The sequence below is a fragment of the Theropithecus gelada genome, chromosome 2 (assembly GCF_003255815.1).
Source record: "Theropithecus gelada isolate Dixy chromosome 2, Tgel_1.0, whole genome shotgun sequence".
Lineage (NCBI taxonomy): Eukaryota > Metazoa > Chordata > Mammalia > Primates > Cercopithecidae > Theropithecus > Theropithecus gelada.
Window position 1 is genome coordinate 191,676,594 of NC_037669.1, and position 17,211 is coordinate 191,693,804.

The following is a 17,211-nucleotide window of genomic DNA, read 5'->3' on the forward strand; positions in this document are numbered from 1 at the left end:
TTCATGATCATGTCATTAAAACTCGTTACCCATCAAAACATCAGACTGTACACTTTAATTACGTAAAATTTTTATTTGTCAACTTAAAATAAAGTTACCCAAACAAAAGTTAATCTAACTTTAAACAAAACAAAATAAAACGTGGAGTTTGTCTCACCTGACACTAACCAGAAAGTAACTAACTTAAAGGTGGTCTTGTAGAAATCTTTCCTTTTTTAATTATTTTTCTTTGAGCATTAATACTCCATCATCAATTAAATTTTTCTTACTTTTACTACTGATTTTGTTTTCTTTTTTCACTGACATCTTCTATATCAGATCTAGTTTACTGGTATTTTAAATTCTAAATAAACCATTAAAAAGTTGATTTTACTGCTCAATACCAAGAAAACAGATTTCTTAAAGCAATGCTAGATGGCATCCTGTACATACTTATATTTCTATATTCAACTTTAACACTCTCCCTTTATTTTCAGATAACTACACAAAAAGTACCACTGACGATATAAGAAAGTTGAGTTGCAGGCATGTCACACTCAACTCTTTTAGCATGAAGAAATAAAAACTGGTTTAATATTTGAGTTTTCATTTTTAAAAACATTATTTTCAAAGTCAGTTTTGCTAGCTTTAGGCAATTCAACAGGCAATGCAGGTGAAGCTTTAGCATCTCGTCACAGAGGGGAAAGGCTGCCTTGCAGTGACTGCAGTTGGAAAGTCTGTAAGGCCAAACACGCATGTTGACACTAAGATGCATCCACACCCCCTGCCCCGCAACACACACACAGACACACTCTTTTACAGGGAGTTGGTGGTATCCTGAATGTAATTATGAATAGTGTTTTAAATTCTAACTAAAGGCCACTTTTAGCTTAGTTACGGCTCTAAGAGATTTAAATTTTTATAAACTGATTCAAGGAGCACAGCTTTCAAAGATCCGAAAAAATAACAAAATACGTCCCTTAAAATCTGAAGAACATTTTGCTCTTCAAAAACAGAAGAGGAATTTATCTGCACAATTTAATTATTAGAACCACCCAAAGATGTGTTCCAATACAATGACACCTTGCATAAACCAACAACCAAGCGACTGTGTAAAACGGAATTAATTTTTAATTTCCCCTGAGGTACCTTTTGTTGAATGGTGGAATGTTTTTGCTCCATTTCTCTTTTCTCCTTTGCTGCATCCACAACCAGTCGATCCAACTGTAAAAAGGGAAAAAGAGAAAACTGCAGACTTAAAAAAAGTATGGATTATTTTTTCAAACCATATTCCAAATCATTTCACAGATAAATAAAAAAATCACTCAATTTAAGCTTATTTAAAAAGGTTTTGGCTAAACTTTGAAGTAGAAGTTCATATTTTTTTCTGCTATCAAGTTCTCTTTGAGAAGATCCATATCTCCATTAGAAGAAAAAAGATTTCCAAGAATAGTCATGGTGCCGTACATACATGATTGGAGGCCTTGTCACAGGTACCCCAGTGATACACTTTCAATCCTTAAATAAGGAAAATGACTCTAGCTTAAGCTGCCTGCTGACCTACTAAGCAAATTCAGGTAGTTAAAATCAAAGATACGAAGAAGACACTAGTGACTTCTTTCCCATAATAGCAAAAAGTAGTGCAGCTAAACTAGTACCAACCAGCTACACCAGCTCTCACAAATTCACTCTAACAGCTACTTCCAATCATTCAAGATGTTTCTTCATGTTTTCAGGTTGGCTCCCTAACGTCATAATCAAATCTAAAAAGAAGAAAAAATAATTCACCAGATAAAAGAGAAAGCTAAAAATAATAAAAGAATAGTAATCATTCATAAGACCAAGGTAGGAAATCAGCAATTCTTAAGGCTCATTTTTAAAAGCTCAAAAAACTTAATAAAACTATAAAACCCGACCGGGCGCAGTGGCTCACGCCTGTAATTCCAACACTTTGGGAGGCCAAGTCGGGCGGATCAGGAGGTCAGGAGTTCAAGAACAGCCTGGCCAACACAGTGAAACCCCGTCTCCCCTAAAAATACAAAAAATTAGCTGGGCATGGTGGCAGGTGCCCATAATCCTACCTACTCGGGAGGCTGAGGCAGGAGACTCGCTTGAACCCAGGAGGCAGAGGTTGCAGTGGGCTGAGATCACACCACTGCACACTAGCCAGGGCGACAGTGCAAGGCTCCATCCCCCACCCCCCCCCAAAATAATATACACATATATTAAAAACCCATTTATTTCTTGTTCCTTTGTATTAGAAAGGATATCCATCATAAGGGAAGTATTCAATTTCCAGTAATATGTCACAAGAAATGCACTGGCTTCTTGAAATCATATTTGCTAAACTAACAATAATTGGGTTATACATTATTAATTATGTGGGTTTCATTGTCTAGACAAAGATGATGCTTTCCAACTCTGAACCTCCATCACCCATAAATGATTAACACATGTTCGATAAATGAAAAAATTAAAACATACATATCAGATCAGCAGGAATATGGAAAAAAGCGTTAAATGTCTAAACATTTTAAGTTGTATCTTTTAAAGACTAAATTTTTAAAGTCTCTTTCAAAAAAGCTATTTGATCCTTTATCACAAATGATTTTTTTCTACAGAAGAATAATTCTAGTCAGATAGTATTACTGAATAGTAATAGAGATTAACCAAAAAAATACCCACAATAAAACAGATCTATCACTATTATAAAGTACGTGATACAGCTGGCAACCATACTACTCTAGGATCTAATACACACACACCTTAGTGACATGTAGCATTGATTTAGTGGGTATGCTATACATGGTGCACTAGAAAAATATATTCTCACACAAATTTCTTATGCGGAATGAGTGGACTAACCATCCTATGGTTTTTATGGCTCTGAGTGGCATATAAATATTATTCATTCAGACTGAAATGCAGCACAAGGGAGCCCCCAAATTCAAAATATTTACAAATATGCACGCATATACTTTACATATGAATTCTGCAATGTAGGTGATGGTTTTCTGCCTGTCTAATGGGTAAAGACATATCTCTTGCAGCCAGGCGCAGTGGCTCAAGCCTGTAATCCCAGCACTTTGGGAGGCCGAGATGGGCGGATCACGAGGTGAGGAGATCGAGACCATCCTGCCTAACACAGTGAAACCCCGTCTCTACTAAAAATACAAAAAAAAATTAGCCGGGCATGGTGGCGGGCGCCTGTAGTCCCAGCTACTCTGGAGGCTGAGGCAGGAGAATGGTGTGAACCCGGGAGGCGGAGCTTGTAGTGAGCCGAGATCGTGCCACTGCACTCCAACCTGGGCGACAGAGCGAGACTCCATCTCAAAAAAAAAAAAAAAAAAGAAAAAGGAAAAAAGAAATGTCTCTTGCATCCCTAACCCCATTGCTATTACAACAGGAAAGTGGGGACAATTCCGCCTCTCTGATGGGGAAAAAGAATAAAGAAAAAATATCTTTCGTGATGGTGGGGGTTTGGGAAAAGGCACGAGTTGGGGAAATGTGAAGACTGGCAGAGTCTTATCTTCTAGACACTGGGAAATGTATCAGGAAGATAACTTGGAGCACAGTAAAAAGGGCCCCGTGTTTGTGTTAGTACTGGACATTATCCATTTTAATAGGTTCCTATCACTAAGCAGGTATCCCTGGTCCTTCTGTGTTTTAAATCCCTTCCACTCCCACCAACCTCAGATATCATCACTTCTCTTTCTCCTTTTCAACTTCTCCCTCGAACTACCATCTGCTTTTAAGTTGGTGCAAATCATTCTACCTTAATAAAACCGCTGGGAGTGGGGAGGGATTGCATTGGGAGTTATACCTAATGTAAATGACGAGTTGATGGGTTCTGAGGAGTTGATGGGTGCAGCACACCAACGTGGCACAAGTATACATATGTAACAAACCTGCACATTATGCACATGTACCCTAGAACTTAAAGTATAATAATAATAATAATAATAATAATAATAGAAAAAAAAAAGAATCAGGAAGTTCCAAATCAAAAGCAGTTCCTGAGCTCCACTGAGGGAATGCAATGGGGAGGCTTTTACAGAACAGACACAGAAATAAAGCAAACACAATATTTGGTTATAGTTAAAAATAAAATAAAATAAAACTGCTAACCCATACTCTTTCTCCAGCTACCACATTCTTTCCCTCTTTCCTTCATAACACAACTTCTTTAAAATACTACCACCTTCTCTATTTGCCCCTTCCATATTAATCTACCCACTGTAATTCAGCTTCTACTGCCCGGGTCCCCAGCGCCATGGAAACAGCATCTCTCACAGAGGTAACAACTTTTTGCTGTTAAATCCAACAGGTATTTCTCAGTCCTAGGTTTACTTAACTTTCTAATAATTGAAGCTGATAACCACTCCTTCCCTTTGAAACACTTTTCCTGGCCTACAATGCCAGTCTCCTGTTTTTCCACCCCCTCACTCATCTACGTCCTAGCACAGCTTCTCTTACTGAGCCATCTCAAAATTTAGTCCTTCTTAGGTCCCTGCCCCAAGTCAGTTTTTTTTTTTTAACTCAATACCAGTGGACCTCAACCTTAACTTACAAAATAAAAATCTTTATGTATGGTGTCTAGGCAACTAGATTTTTTAAAAAATAGCTCTATGATTCAGAGATATCTAACTCACCCCCCATCAACTCACCCACTCTTGTGGTTGCAATCAGCAACTATATGCTACTGATTTAGTCTACTTCCCTCTTTTGAGCTCCACAAATACCCACTTACACGTCTTATCCTCACAAATCAATATATTTAAGCGTGAACTCATCACGCCCTTCCACCCTCGAATGGGCTGCATATTAACCCTCAAATCTAACCATTTCTATCTCTACTGCCATGACCTTAGTTGCAGATGCCATTATCTACTAATTATGAAAAGAATATCGCAATTGGCCACCTCCAACCCGGACATCTTATCGACCAGGCACTACAGGCTCTGGGGCTTAGATGTTTTTCAAGGACCTGCAGACTTATTTGAGATCTGGGGTGGGCGGGGGGGGGACCTATAAAACTAAAATGATTAAATGTTTAAAAAATACATAGTTTTTTCAGCTAGCCAACTGCAATTCAACTCACACTGCTTTTATAAATTATGCTGAATATAAGATGACAGTGTAATCTAATATTTGATAGTATGTGAGGAATGTCTAAAACCTAGGAAGGTCTCTCCTTCCCCCCAAGTCCGGCTTACATGTCCTGTCTATATGTTCCTGCAACACTTTGACCCTTCCCCATATGGTGGAAAAGGCCAGCTGTCCCTCAATATCTGTTTTCTCCTTCTTCCTTAACAATGGAACCCCTAAATTCTAGCAGGTCACGTGGCTACCTGGCATTAAGGTTAATTTCCCTTGCAGCTACTGTGACCCTGTGACTAAGGACTTGGCATTGGGATGTATGTAGAAGTGATATGTACAATTTCTAGGAAATGTGCTTAAAAAGAGAAAAACGTATCTTTCATTCTCCCTTCCTTCTTCCTATTAGCTGGAATATGGGTATGTTAGCTAAAGCTTGATTAGCCACTTTGAACTATGAGGTAGAATCAAAAAACAGAAGCCTGCACTCCTGCTAACCAAGTTGCCGCCATACCATGTCTTCAACTTTACATAAGAGAAATAAAACTCTCTTTTTTAAACTACTAATATTCTCAGTTTTCTATTATTTGCAAACAAACCTCATCCCAACTGTTACACACACAAGGTATTCAGCACAGAGATTAAGAGTGTGGTGCCTTGTTGGCTTCTCCCAAGAGAGTAAGTTCTGTAGAGGCAGAAAACAGAATACATGTAATCCACAGCATATGCCCTACATGTCCTTCCCTGTCTCAACACACACACACACACATACACACACACACACACACACACCACAACTCACACATACTCTGGTCAGTAAATGCAATCCCCATTCCACTCTTACCTTTTTCCTTAAACTCAATTTTTCTTTTCCTTTTTTTTTTTTGAGACAGAGTTTCCCTCTGTCACCCAGACTGGAGTACAACGACCCAGTCTTGGCTCACTGAGAACTCCACCTCATGCCTCAGCCTCCCGAGTAGCTAGGATTACAGGCATATGCCACCACACCCAGCTCATTTTTTTTCTTTTTAGTAGAGACGGGGTTTCACCATGTTGGCCAGGCTGGTCTCAAACTCCCAGCCTCATGTAATCTGCATGCCTCAGCCTCCCAAAGTGCTGGGATTACAGGCATAAGCCACTGTGCCTGGCCTAAACTCTATTTTTCATCATCAGTCCCCTCCTCTTGGAAACTAAACTGAAACATCTTGAGAAAGAAAATCACCTAAAAATCAACAGTGTTAAATAAAGAATGCTCATCAACAAAAAACAAAGTCCCCCGAACAGATCTAATATAACGTTATGATCAGATATGAAAAAATAGTTTGAACATAACGACATTTTTATACATATAAAATTTGTATGTATATGTATAGAGCTATTACACATAGCCATAGATAGCCACATGTGACTATATGAAATGAAAAAGTTCCCAAGAGCTCTATAATTTTAAGATTCTAAAATTTTTTTATTCAAATAACAAGATACAAGTTTTTAGAAAATAAAAAAGAGCTCTAACTCAACTGAAAAGCAAATTGGAACAATAATTCAATTATCCAAATGTATGAAATTTAAAAATAAGTCCAGTTATGTAGACTGCAAAACACACACTTTGTTTTTATATTTTTTATTTTATTTTATTTTTTTTGAGACGGAGTCTTGCTCTGTCGCCCAGGCTAGAGTGCGGTGGCACGATCTCGGCTCACTGCAACCTCCGCCTCCCAGGTTCACGCCATTCTCCTGCTTCAGCCTCCTGAGTAGCTGGGACTACAAGCGCCCACCACCAAGGCTGGCTAAGTTTTTTTTATTTTTAGTAGAGACGGGGTTTCAACGTGTTAGCCAGGATGGTCTCGATTTCCTGACCTTGTGATTCGCCCGCCTTGGCCTCCCAAAGTGCTGGGATTACAGGTGTGAGCCACTGCGCCCGGCCACACTTTGTTTTTAAATTCTCCTTTTCAATACCTTCATATACAAACTATAACATAAGGTTCTTTTTACCTTTGATTTCATTTTTTGGGTATACCCAAAATGCAAACATTTGAGTATTAACCCACATATAAATCTGCTATAGCATCCAACTTCATTCTTCATTAAATAAATAAAACATCAAGTCCTCCTTGATATGGTTTGGCTGTGTCCTCACCCAAAATCTCATCTTGAATTATAATCCCCATAATCCTCATGTGTCAAGAGAGAGACCAGGTGGAGGGAACTGAATCATGCGGGGGCTTTCCCCCATGCTGGTTCTCGTGATAGTGAGTTCTCACGAGATCTAATGGTTTTATAAGTGTTTGGTAGTTTCTCTTGCATTCATTCTCCCCTCTGCTGCCTTGTGAAGAAGATGCCTTGCTTTCCCTTTGCCTTCTGCCATGATTGTAAGTTTCCTGAGGCTTCCCCAGCCATGCAGAACTGTGAGTCAATTAAACCTCTTTCCTTTCTAGATTACCCAGTTTGAGGCAGCTCTTTACAGCAGTATGAGAAGAGACTAACACACCTCCAATATGCTAAATTTCTTTAAAAATACAAATACCAGTGTATAAAACAGAATCAAGAAATATACCGCAACATTACCTGTGCACCAAGATCCTTCATGTAGGGTCCAAGTTCACTAAACAGATCATATCCTTGATGAAAGAAGGCCAAATGGGCATACATAAATGACAACATCTAAAGGGGGAAAAAAAAAGATGACCATTTTAAAATCTACTCGTAGATAGACATTCTGAAATATTTTATATATATAAAAAAGACAGCGTCTTGCTCTGTCACCCAGGCCTGGCATGCAGTGGCACAAACACAGTTCACTGCAACCTGTACCTCCCAGGCTCAGGTGATTCTCCCACTTCAGCCTCCTAAGTAGCTGGGACCACAGGCATGTGCCACTATGCTAAGCTAATTTTTGTAGAGACAAAGTCTTGCCATGTTACCCAGGCTGATCTCGAACTCCTGGGTTCCAGCAATCCTCCCACTTCCACCTCCAATAGTGCTGGGATTACAGGCATGAGCCACCGTGCCCAGTTCATCAAACCTATTTGAAAATTAAACTGAGTCATCTGTTTTAAAAGAGTATTTCAAAAATATTTTCAAATACAATGAAAATAAATTTTATTTAAAAGAAATTTCCCAGTGGTTTAAAATTTTTTTAATGTTCAAAATTTTAGTTGTTTAGACTATATTTAGGTGATCAAAATGTATACAGCAGATTCAAATAATCCAATTTTCAATAACTCTACTATTTTCCTAGGTCCATTATAAAGTATTTATGTCCTCCTTCAACCAAGCTCACTGACAAACCTTAAACTGCAAAAAAGGCAAAAAGATAAGAGAAATATAAAGTGCTCAAAATAAAACACAAATACTTTACAATCTACTAGAGCACCAAGCACAACCTAAAGTAGGAGAATGCTGGTTTTTCTCTCAAGATGCCAAAATAAAATGAGTCAACTGAATTTGCCAATATGGAACTTTCTTACATTCATTCCACAAATCTAAAAAGCTGACATTAATGAGCAGAGATTTGTCCACGTTTTCCCATATTTTACCTATTTTAAAGAGAAAAATCACCCTCATTTTAATTAAGTTTTTACATGGAAGGAATTATGTAATTAAATGAATACTGAAAAAATATTCTAAACATCCATGTTATTTTTAACAAGTGGCATCTGTTCAATTTTCTGAAGTCTAAAATAGGTCATAAAGTCCTTAATACTCAAAAATCCTCCAAAAAAAACTACTTAAAAAAAAAACATTAAAACACAGAGGCAAAAGGACAAAACTCAGAAGAGGAAAATTATTCTGGAATTAGATAATAGTGATCATTGCACAAATTTGTGAATAAAAACTGATAAATTATTTTAAAAAATTAATTAACAATTTAAAAAGAGGGATGGGATTAACAGCTAGGACTACATAAAAATATAAAATATGCCTGTACATCAAAATGCAAAACGAGCATATTAAAAGACAAATGATAAACTAGGGAAAAACACATGACAAAGAATTAACAGTCTTAAGATGTAAGAGATGTTGCAAATCAACATGAAAAAGATGAACACTCCAACAGAAAAAAAGACGAACGACATATGAGGTACCTAACTGGCCAAAAAACACGGAAAACCATTCAAACTCATTTGTATTAACAAAATGCAAAACTGAATAATGAGATCGTGCTTTCTATCCAACAAACTAGGGGCAGCATGGGGGAAAAAACTGGAATGCTCAGTGTTGGTAAAATGTGGAGGAAAACCCATTTTCACACAATATTAGAAGAAATATTGTATAACTCTTGAAATTTGACAATATTTTTCTAAAGTCTTAATTCTTTGACTATATAATATCTTCTTTATAAATCTATCCTAAGAAAATAATAGGATTATTCATTAGAATGATGAGGACAAAGCTATGCTTTAATGTCAAAAACAAGGAAATTATTTGAATATCCATTAATAGGTGAAATTAATTTATGGTATATTCCTTCAAGGTCAGTAAACTATGACCTGCAAACTTTCTTAGGCCTCACCACTTTTTTGATAGTCCATGAGCTACATGGTTTTTACATCTTTAAATGATTTAAAGACAATGAAAATAAATGAAATTTATGATATGTGAAAATTACATGAAATTCAAATTTGTGTTTATTTATAAAGTTTTATTGGAACACAGCAATGGCCATTCATTTACATATTGTCTTTCTCGTTATAATAGCACAGCTGAATAATTCCAACAGAGACCATGAGGCCTGTAAAACCCACCATATTTACTACCTGGACTTTTACAAAAAACATGTGCCAAACCCTAGGATATTCAGGTGGTAGAATTCTACCCGGCCACAAACGCCATCATTAAATAAAGGACATTTAATCCAAACCCTAGGATATTCAGGTGGCAGAATTCTACCCAGCCACAAACGCCATCATTAAATAAAGGACATTTAATGACATATAACTTTGCAGTGTACTAGTGAAAAGAGAAAGTTATAAAATAGTATGTAGGAATGATTCCCATTAAAACATTAAATGTGATTTTAAAAGGCATATATTCAAGTTTATGTACACACACACACACGCACACACAAGGACGGACATAGAGAGTAAAAAGACGAAGATGTATGCCATGATATTAATAGTGGCTTCCCCTTGGTAGCAGAACTAGTAAGTCGTTTTTATTTTTCTTCATACACATTCTAATTTTCTACAACTAATACACATTACTGTCAATCTCGAAAACAAGTGGGGTATAAACATTATCTTTAAAAAACAGGAAGTACAATGTGTTTACCTGATAATTTATAACACAAATATATACATACAATTTAGAAAAAAAGCTAGGTGGGGACAAGGATCTAAGGCTACTTAAATATAGCCTTTTGGGGGAAAAGTCAGTAAGTAATTCAGAGTTGAGAGATTATTACTAAAGTTATCAAAATATAAAGATATGATATGCCATACCATATCATGCCCTGCACACTTCTTCGTTAGCTTTTTTTTGAGACAGTTTGCTCTTGTCACCTAGGCTGGAGTGCAACGGCACGATTTCGGCTCACTACAAACTTCACCTCGGGTTCAAGCAATTCCCCTCAGCATCATGAAGTAACTGGGATTACACGCGCCCGCCACCACACCCAGCTAATTTTTTTGTATTTTTAGTTGAGAAGGGTTTTCACCATGTTGGCCAGGCTGGTCTTGAACTCCTGACCTCAGGTGATCCACCTGCCTCAGCCTCCCAAAGTGCTGGGATTACAGGCATGGGCCACCACAGACAGCCTTCGTTAGCTTTTAAGACCAAAAAAACGGCTCCCCACCGCAAAAAAAAAAAAAAAAAAAATCATTGTCATGGGGTGAAGAGGCTCAGGGAAAAAAGTGATCCCCCAATTTCATCCCACTGGTTCTGTAACTGCATACCAAAGAACAAACCAAAAGAATGATCCACCATCAACTCTAAGGGAAAAATTCTCCAAAAATGATACTATTCATATAAATCCTCAATCTCAAATATTTTTAAAGTCCAAATAATGCCAAAAATCATAAAGAAAAATGTAAATATGTTGAAAGAGGTTGGGCAAAAAAATTTTAAAGCAAAACAAGTGAGAAAAAATTCAAAACCTAAGTGTGACAGTTTTTTATGTTCATAACTTTCGAAACAAATTCTGAAATATTCTCACAGGTTTTTACACCAAACATTTTTAGTTATTCACCAAATGGTACTGGGCATCTAGTGCATGTAAAGCAACATATTAGGATAAAAGAAAACAAAAACGTTTAACAGTAGAGAGTGTCCCTTATGGACCTCACAGTGTATCAACAGACGAGACACACAAATAACTCGAACACAAAGGAGACAAAGAAGTCCAGTGCCACATAAGAAATACAGATGAAGATCGAAAAGAAGAGCAATCATAAACCTTATCATGTACATAGCAGATGTTCTTTCAACACCTAAATATGTACATTTAGTTTCATATTAAAATATTTAAAACATCATTTCAATTAATATCTTACTGATTTTAGGATTTCTGATCTCCTTTTTGATTGAAGAACATTAATCTAAGGGAAAACACATGTGGTTAATCACCCATGCATTATTTTAAAGCTAATCCATAACGCAATATTATAAAACTTATTTTAATGGTTTAACACTTTTCCAAAAAGCAAATAAAAACAAAGTTCGAGCTTTTTCATCCTTCAACTATCCTTTTGCAAAACACAGTTAAGACAAACATTCCAGTGAAATTCTCATACATTTCTGAGCTAAAAGAAAAACTGGTTATTTAAATATTAGAGTGATGGAACTATTTTGACATTTGAAACTCTGGGAATTCCATCTTTTTCCCACCCTCTTTATCTCATTGCTCATCAAAGTTCAACATACAACCTAAATGCAAATTCTCATCACTTTACCACTATCACCATCATGTCTTTTCCAGACTGCTGCAAAAGGCTATGAATTAGTCTCTTCTCTGCTTCCATCTGCTTCCATTCTCGACTCCCTACAATCTATTATACCCACAGCAACCAGTCAGCACTTTTTTTGCTTTTTTTTTTTTTTTTGAGATGGAGTTTTGCTCTTATTGCCCAGGCTGGAGTGCAATGGTGCGATCTCAGCTCACTGTAACCTCTGCCTTCTGGGTTCAAGCAATTCTCCTGCCTCAGCCTCCTGGGTAGCTGGAATTACCAGCATGTGCCACCATGCTCAGCTAATTTTTTGTATTTGGTAGAGACACGGTTTCTCCAAGTTGCTCGGGCTGGTCTTAACTCCTGACCTCAGGTGATCCACCCGCCTTGGCCTCCCAAAGTGCTAGAACTACAGGCGTGAGCCACCACGCCGAGCCCACCTTAAAAAAATATAAATAAGATCATGTTACCTCTACCTTAACACCCTCCAACTTCCTACCATGGCTGGCAAGGCCCACTGTGATGTAGCCCCTACCCACCTCACCTCTTCAACCTAGTTTTCTATTACTTTCCCCCTTTCTGTACTCCAACCACAACCTGGGACCACTCCCACCTCAATGCCTTTGTACTGGCTGTTCTGTCTACACGTTATGATGTTCTGCCTAGATGGGTACCAGGCTCTCATACTAATCAGGTCTCAACTTAAATACCATCTCCTCACAAAGGTGTAAGGTAGCTTCTTATGCACTGTCTAGTACACCAACCCTATTTATTTTACTCAGAACATTAATAACTACCTTATATTTTCTGATTTGTGTCTTCTCCCTAACCAAAGTGTAAATTCTAGTGAGAGCAGGGTCTTTGCCTTATTCCCGGCTGTAGTGGCACACACTAAGCACTCAATAAATATTTCTTAAATAAATTAACAGGTTTTGTTTTTAGAGACAGAGTCTCACTCTGTTGCCCACTCTGGCCGGAGTGCAGTGGCACGATCAGATCTCACTGCAGCCTCGAACTCCTGGGCATGCAATCCTCCTGCCTTAGCCCCCAGCAATTCTCCCATCTCAGTTTCCTGAGTAGCTGGGACTACAGGTGCACACCACCAGACCTGGCTAATTTTTTTTACTTTTTGTAGAGATAGGTTCTCACTGTGTTGCACAGTCTGGTCTCAAACTCCTTGCTTCAAGCAATCCTCCCGCCTTGGCCCCCTAAAGCGCTGGGATTATAGGAATGAGCCCCTGCACCCGGCCAGATTTTAAGTAAATGTTTTAATTAGACTAAATTTACTGAAAGATCAATAAATTAAAAGATTTCCCTTTTAGGGGATCTCTCCCAACTCTAGAAATTCACAATAAACATTTTATTTTTGTCTGTTATTATGTATCAGCTTAATGAAATGTTTAAGAATCATTCACTCTTTGCCAATACTGTCAAAAGATTATAAAATATCTCTTTAATATGTCCTTCCGACTGAATTCTGTATTTTATCAAATAATTTTAAAGCATTAAATAAAAGAAAAGAAAAGAAAAATCTAAGTAACTTAACTATAAGACTAGTTTCTGGCTGGGTGCAGTGGCTCATGCCTGTAATCCTTGCACTTTGGGAAGCTGAGGCGGGCAGACTGCTTGAGATCAGGAGTTCAAGTCCTGTCTGTACTAAAAATACAAAACTTAAGCCAGGCGTGGTGGTGGGCACTTGTAATCCCAGCTACTCCAGAGGCTGAGACAGGAGAATCACTTAAACCCTGGAGGCGGAAGTTGCAGTGAGCTGGGATCGCACCACTGCACTCCAGCCTAGGCAACAGAGCAAGACTCTTTCTCAAAAAAACAAAAACAAAAAAAAAGCCTAGTTTCTTCTACATGTATTTCAAAGCCTATTCAGTTTAGAGAACTACAATATTTACTTTCAAGTGCTCTAAGTAAAGCAGAAGCTGCAAATAGCCTACTACTCAAACGCTGAATAATGTTAAAATGCCTGTTTTATATGTCCTTTTTTCTATTTGAAAAAAAATTAAGTGCTATATAAAATTTTTAAATTTAAATGTTATAAATAAAATAAAATGTATATAAAATAGATTTTTATATTATATAATTAAATTATATAGCATTTAAATTATTGGAGGAAAAAAGTAAACTCAAATATTTAGAGTAGTTAAGACAAACTTTATACATTTGGATATTTATTACTTACTATTCTCTAAAGTAGACATAAATGAAATAAACGCCATAAAGTGATAAAATAGTTCCCATCAGAAAAATCAAACAAACTAATAGGTATTTGTTGGGGGGGGGTGGGCATGAGGAGGCAGTGTGAGAATTCCTAACTTACATATGGATACCCAAGAAAATAACATATAACTTTAAAAATAATGAAAATTTCAGCTAATCCTCTCACTATAAAATTTGTAACATTAAGCCATTCGCTCTCTCAAAAACCATTTACAACATATCTATTTTCTAACCACTGGACTAGAGGCTAGGGATACAATCTAGAAATAGAAAAAACATATAAATAAATAGTTGCAATAACGTGTAAGTAGTCTAACTGCAATGTGTACGAAAATACAGGCACACAGAGAAGGCAGGGGCAAAAATTATTCCTTTTGGCCTGGAGAAGTCTGAGTAACTCTGATCATAAAACAGAATGAATTAGTGACAGGGCAAGTAAAAGCAACGCAAGGCAGACCAATTTCATGAGAATACCTTAATACTCCAGACAAGATACGGTAAGGCTTGGTTAGGGCTGCAGCAAAGGTGAAGAAAGAACCCATTTAAGAGGTACATAGGAGGAATTTTCAAGACATTTTGGCAACTACATATACTGGCTTAGAATGAGGAGAATATCTGACATAATTCTCTCATTTCAAACTTCTATGAGAGTAAAAAAGTGACACTATTCAAATAGATAAGGGCAAAAGGGAAAGAGAAGCCATTTTGGAAGATGAGAGATTTCAGTTCTGAACATGAGAACGAAGTACCTCTGTGAAAAAAACATTTGGTCATCTACTTATAACAGGTAGTGATTCAAGCAAGGGGCATGATGAGACTGACAGAAAACAATGAAGAAAAGAAAAGAATAAAACCAAAGATGGAACACTAGAAAGGAAAGTGCAAAGGCAGACAAAGGAGTGAGGCCCAAGACAGAACTGGAAAAGAAACAGAAGTTGGGAGGAAGACCTAAAAGCAGTTTCAGATAAATCAAGATAAAAGAATGTTTCAAGAAGGAGTAAAACAGAATAGCCAAGTTGGTTAAAAACTGAAACATGTCTAGCGAATAAAACCTCTGCATGAGCCATTTTAGTGGGGTAGGCAGGGCGAGTACTCACACTACAGCAGAAAATGGTACAATGTGAGGTAGCTACAGGACCCAGGAAATAGCCTACTCAAGTCTAGCAACCTTTCCTCCAAAAGTACAGTCAATTAATTTTAAAACTTTAACTTCCCACTTACTGAACAGGAACTTAATGGAAAAAAACTTAGTTAATTTTCTATTGTTTTGCAAAGTTACCTAAGTAATTTTTAATTACTAATTTCTATTTGGTATTTTTTCTTAAGAAATACTCTGCGATCATTGTGAAGTAAACAATCTCTGAAGACAACCACTACTGTTTTGAAAAGAAGATTTATATGAGGTAATTCCCTAAGCATTCAAGGTTTTTTGGCTTTAAATTCCATGATATATAGAAACAAGCAATATAATATGCCTTCACTTTTCCCATGTTTCAAATACCTTTAGAGACCTATCACATTCAAACTAGTTTCAGTTATAAATTAGACTGGAAGATCACCAAGCAATTTACCAAATACAGATTTCTAGTTTTTAAAAGCAGCACCTAATGCAAAAATACGGTAACACTACTTCTAGAAAGATTTTTCATTTGGCAATATGGTGAACCTTAGCACCTCTAAGAATCTAATCTAAAGAAATAAGAAGTGTAAAGATGTTATTATCACTCACAATTACTGAAAATTATATTTTCCCTATTGCCAGTAAAAACTTGAACACCGCCGGGCGCGGTGGCTCAAGCCTGTAATCCCAGCACTTTGGGAGGCCGAGGCGGGTGGATCACGAGGTCAGGAGATCGAGACCATCCTGGCTAACATGGTGAAACCCCGTCTCTACTAAAAATACAAAAAACTAGCCGGGCGTGGTGGCGGGCGCCTGTAGTCCCAGCTACTCGGAGGCTGAGGCAGGAGAATGGCGTGAACCTGGGAGGCGGAGCTTGCAGTGAGCCGAGATCGGCCACTGCACTCCAGCCTGGGTGACACAGCGCGAGACTCCGTCTCAAAAAAAAAAAAAAAAAAAAAAACTTGAACACCATAAATGTCTTTTACAGCAACTTAGAAGGAACTAGGGGCCCTTACCCTAAAGGAAGTAACACAGGAACAGAAAAACAAATGTCATGTGTTGTCACCTATAAGTAGAAGCTAAGTTGTAGGTTTTCAGGGGCATACAGAGTGGTATAATGCACACTGGAGATTCAGAAAGGGGAGAAGGTTGGGAGGGAGGTGAGGGATGAAAAATTTCCTGTTGGGTACAATGTATACTACTGGAGTGACAGATACAAAAAAAGCCCACACTTCACCACTATGCAATTCATCATGTGACCAAAAACCCACTTGTACCCCTAAATTTACTGAAATAATAAAATGATATAAAAGATAATTAAATTGATACAACTCCAGAGAACAAAATATAGCAACTAAAAAGATTTTTAACATTTTTAAATGGGGAATATAAAGTTAAGAGAAAAGAGGCAGAACTCAGAACCCAAGGAATATACATCCATACACACATAGATACACTATAGCTATACAGATGGAAATTTTCCACGAAAGATTATGTTTTAACTTTAAGCTCAAAGTAAAAGTATTTATTTACTCTTCTTAGGGCAATCACTCAAAAGTAACAACCTATTTAGTAAGCACTGTCTGAAAACCTACACAGTAAGAAACTACATACCTGAAGCACATAATCGAGGGCTATATGTCGAAAACATTTTCTTGTTGCTGTCAGAATGTTGGTGGCTTCTTCAACTTCATGTTGTTTATTTCTTTGTACTTGGGCATTTTTTACTAATGCGTTTTCTTTTTCTTCACTGACTTTTTCGAATTGCTTCTTGGCATCTTTGAATTTTCTAAGATCTCTAAAAAAAGAAAAAGTGAAACTTTCATAACTTGCTTCATTAAAAAACTTTAGCAGGCTGGGCGCAGTGGCTCACGCCTGTAATCCCAGCACTTTGGGAGG

The 17,211-nt window shown here is 37.3% G+C and overlaps 1 protein-coding gene across 2 annotated transcripts in view; it reads right to left on the bottom strand.

Moving 5' to 3' along the window:
- ACAP2 (ArfGAP with coiled-coil, ankyrin repeat and PH domains 2) overlaps window positions 1–17,211 on the bottom strand; it is a 173,900-nt gene that overhangs the window by 54,613 nt on the left and 102,076 nt on the right. For both annotated transcript variants that reach the window (XM_025376093.1, XM_025376092.1), the window contains exons 6-9: window positions 16,927–17,110; window positions 11,571–11,615; window positions 7,645–7,740; window positions 1,129–1,203 (exon numbers count right to left, since the gene is read on the bottom strand). In XM_025376093.1, coding sequence (XP_025231878.1) covers window positions 1,129–1,203; window positions 7,645–7,740; window positions 11,571–11,615; window positions 16,927–17,110 — 400 coding nt within the window. The remainder of the gene's footprint in view (window positions 1–1,128; window positions 1,204–7,644; window positions 7,741–11,570; window positions 11,616–16,926; window positions 17,111–17,211) is intronic.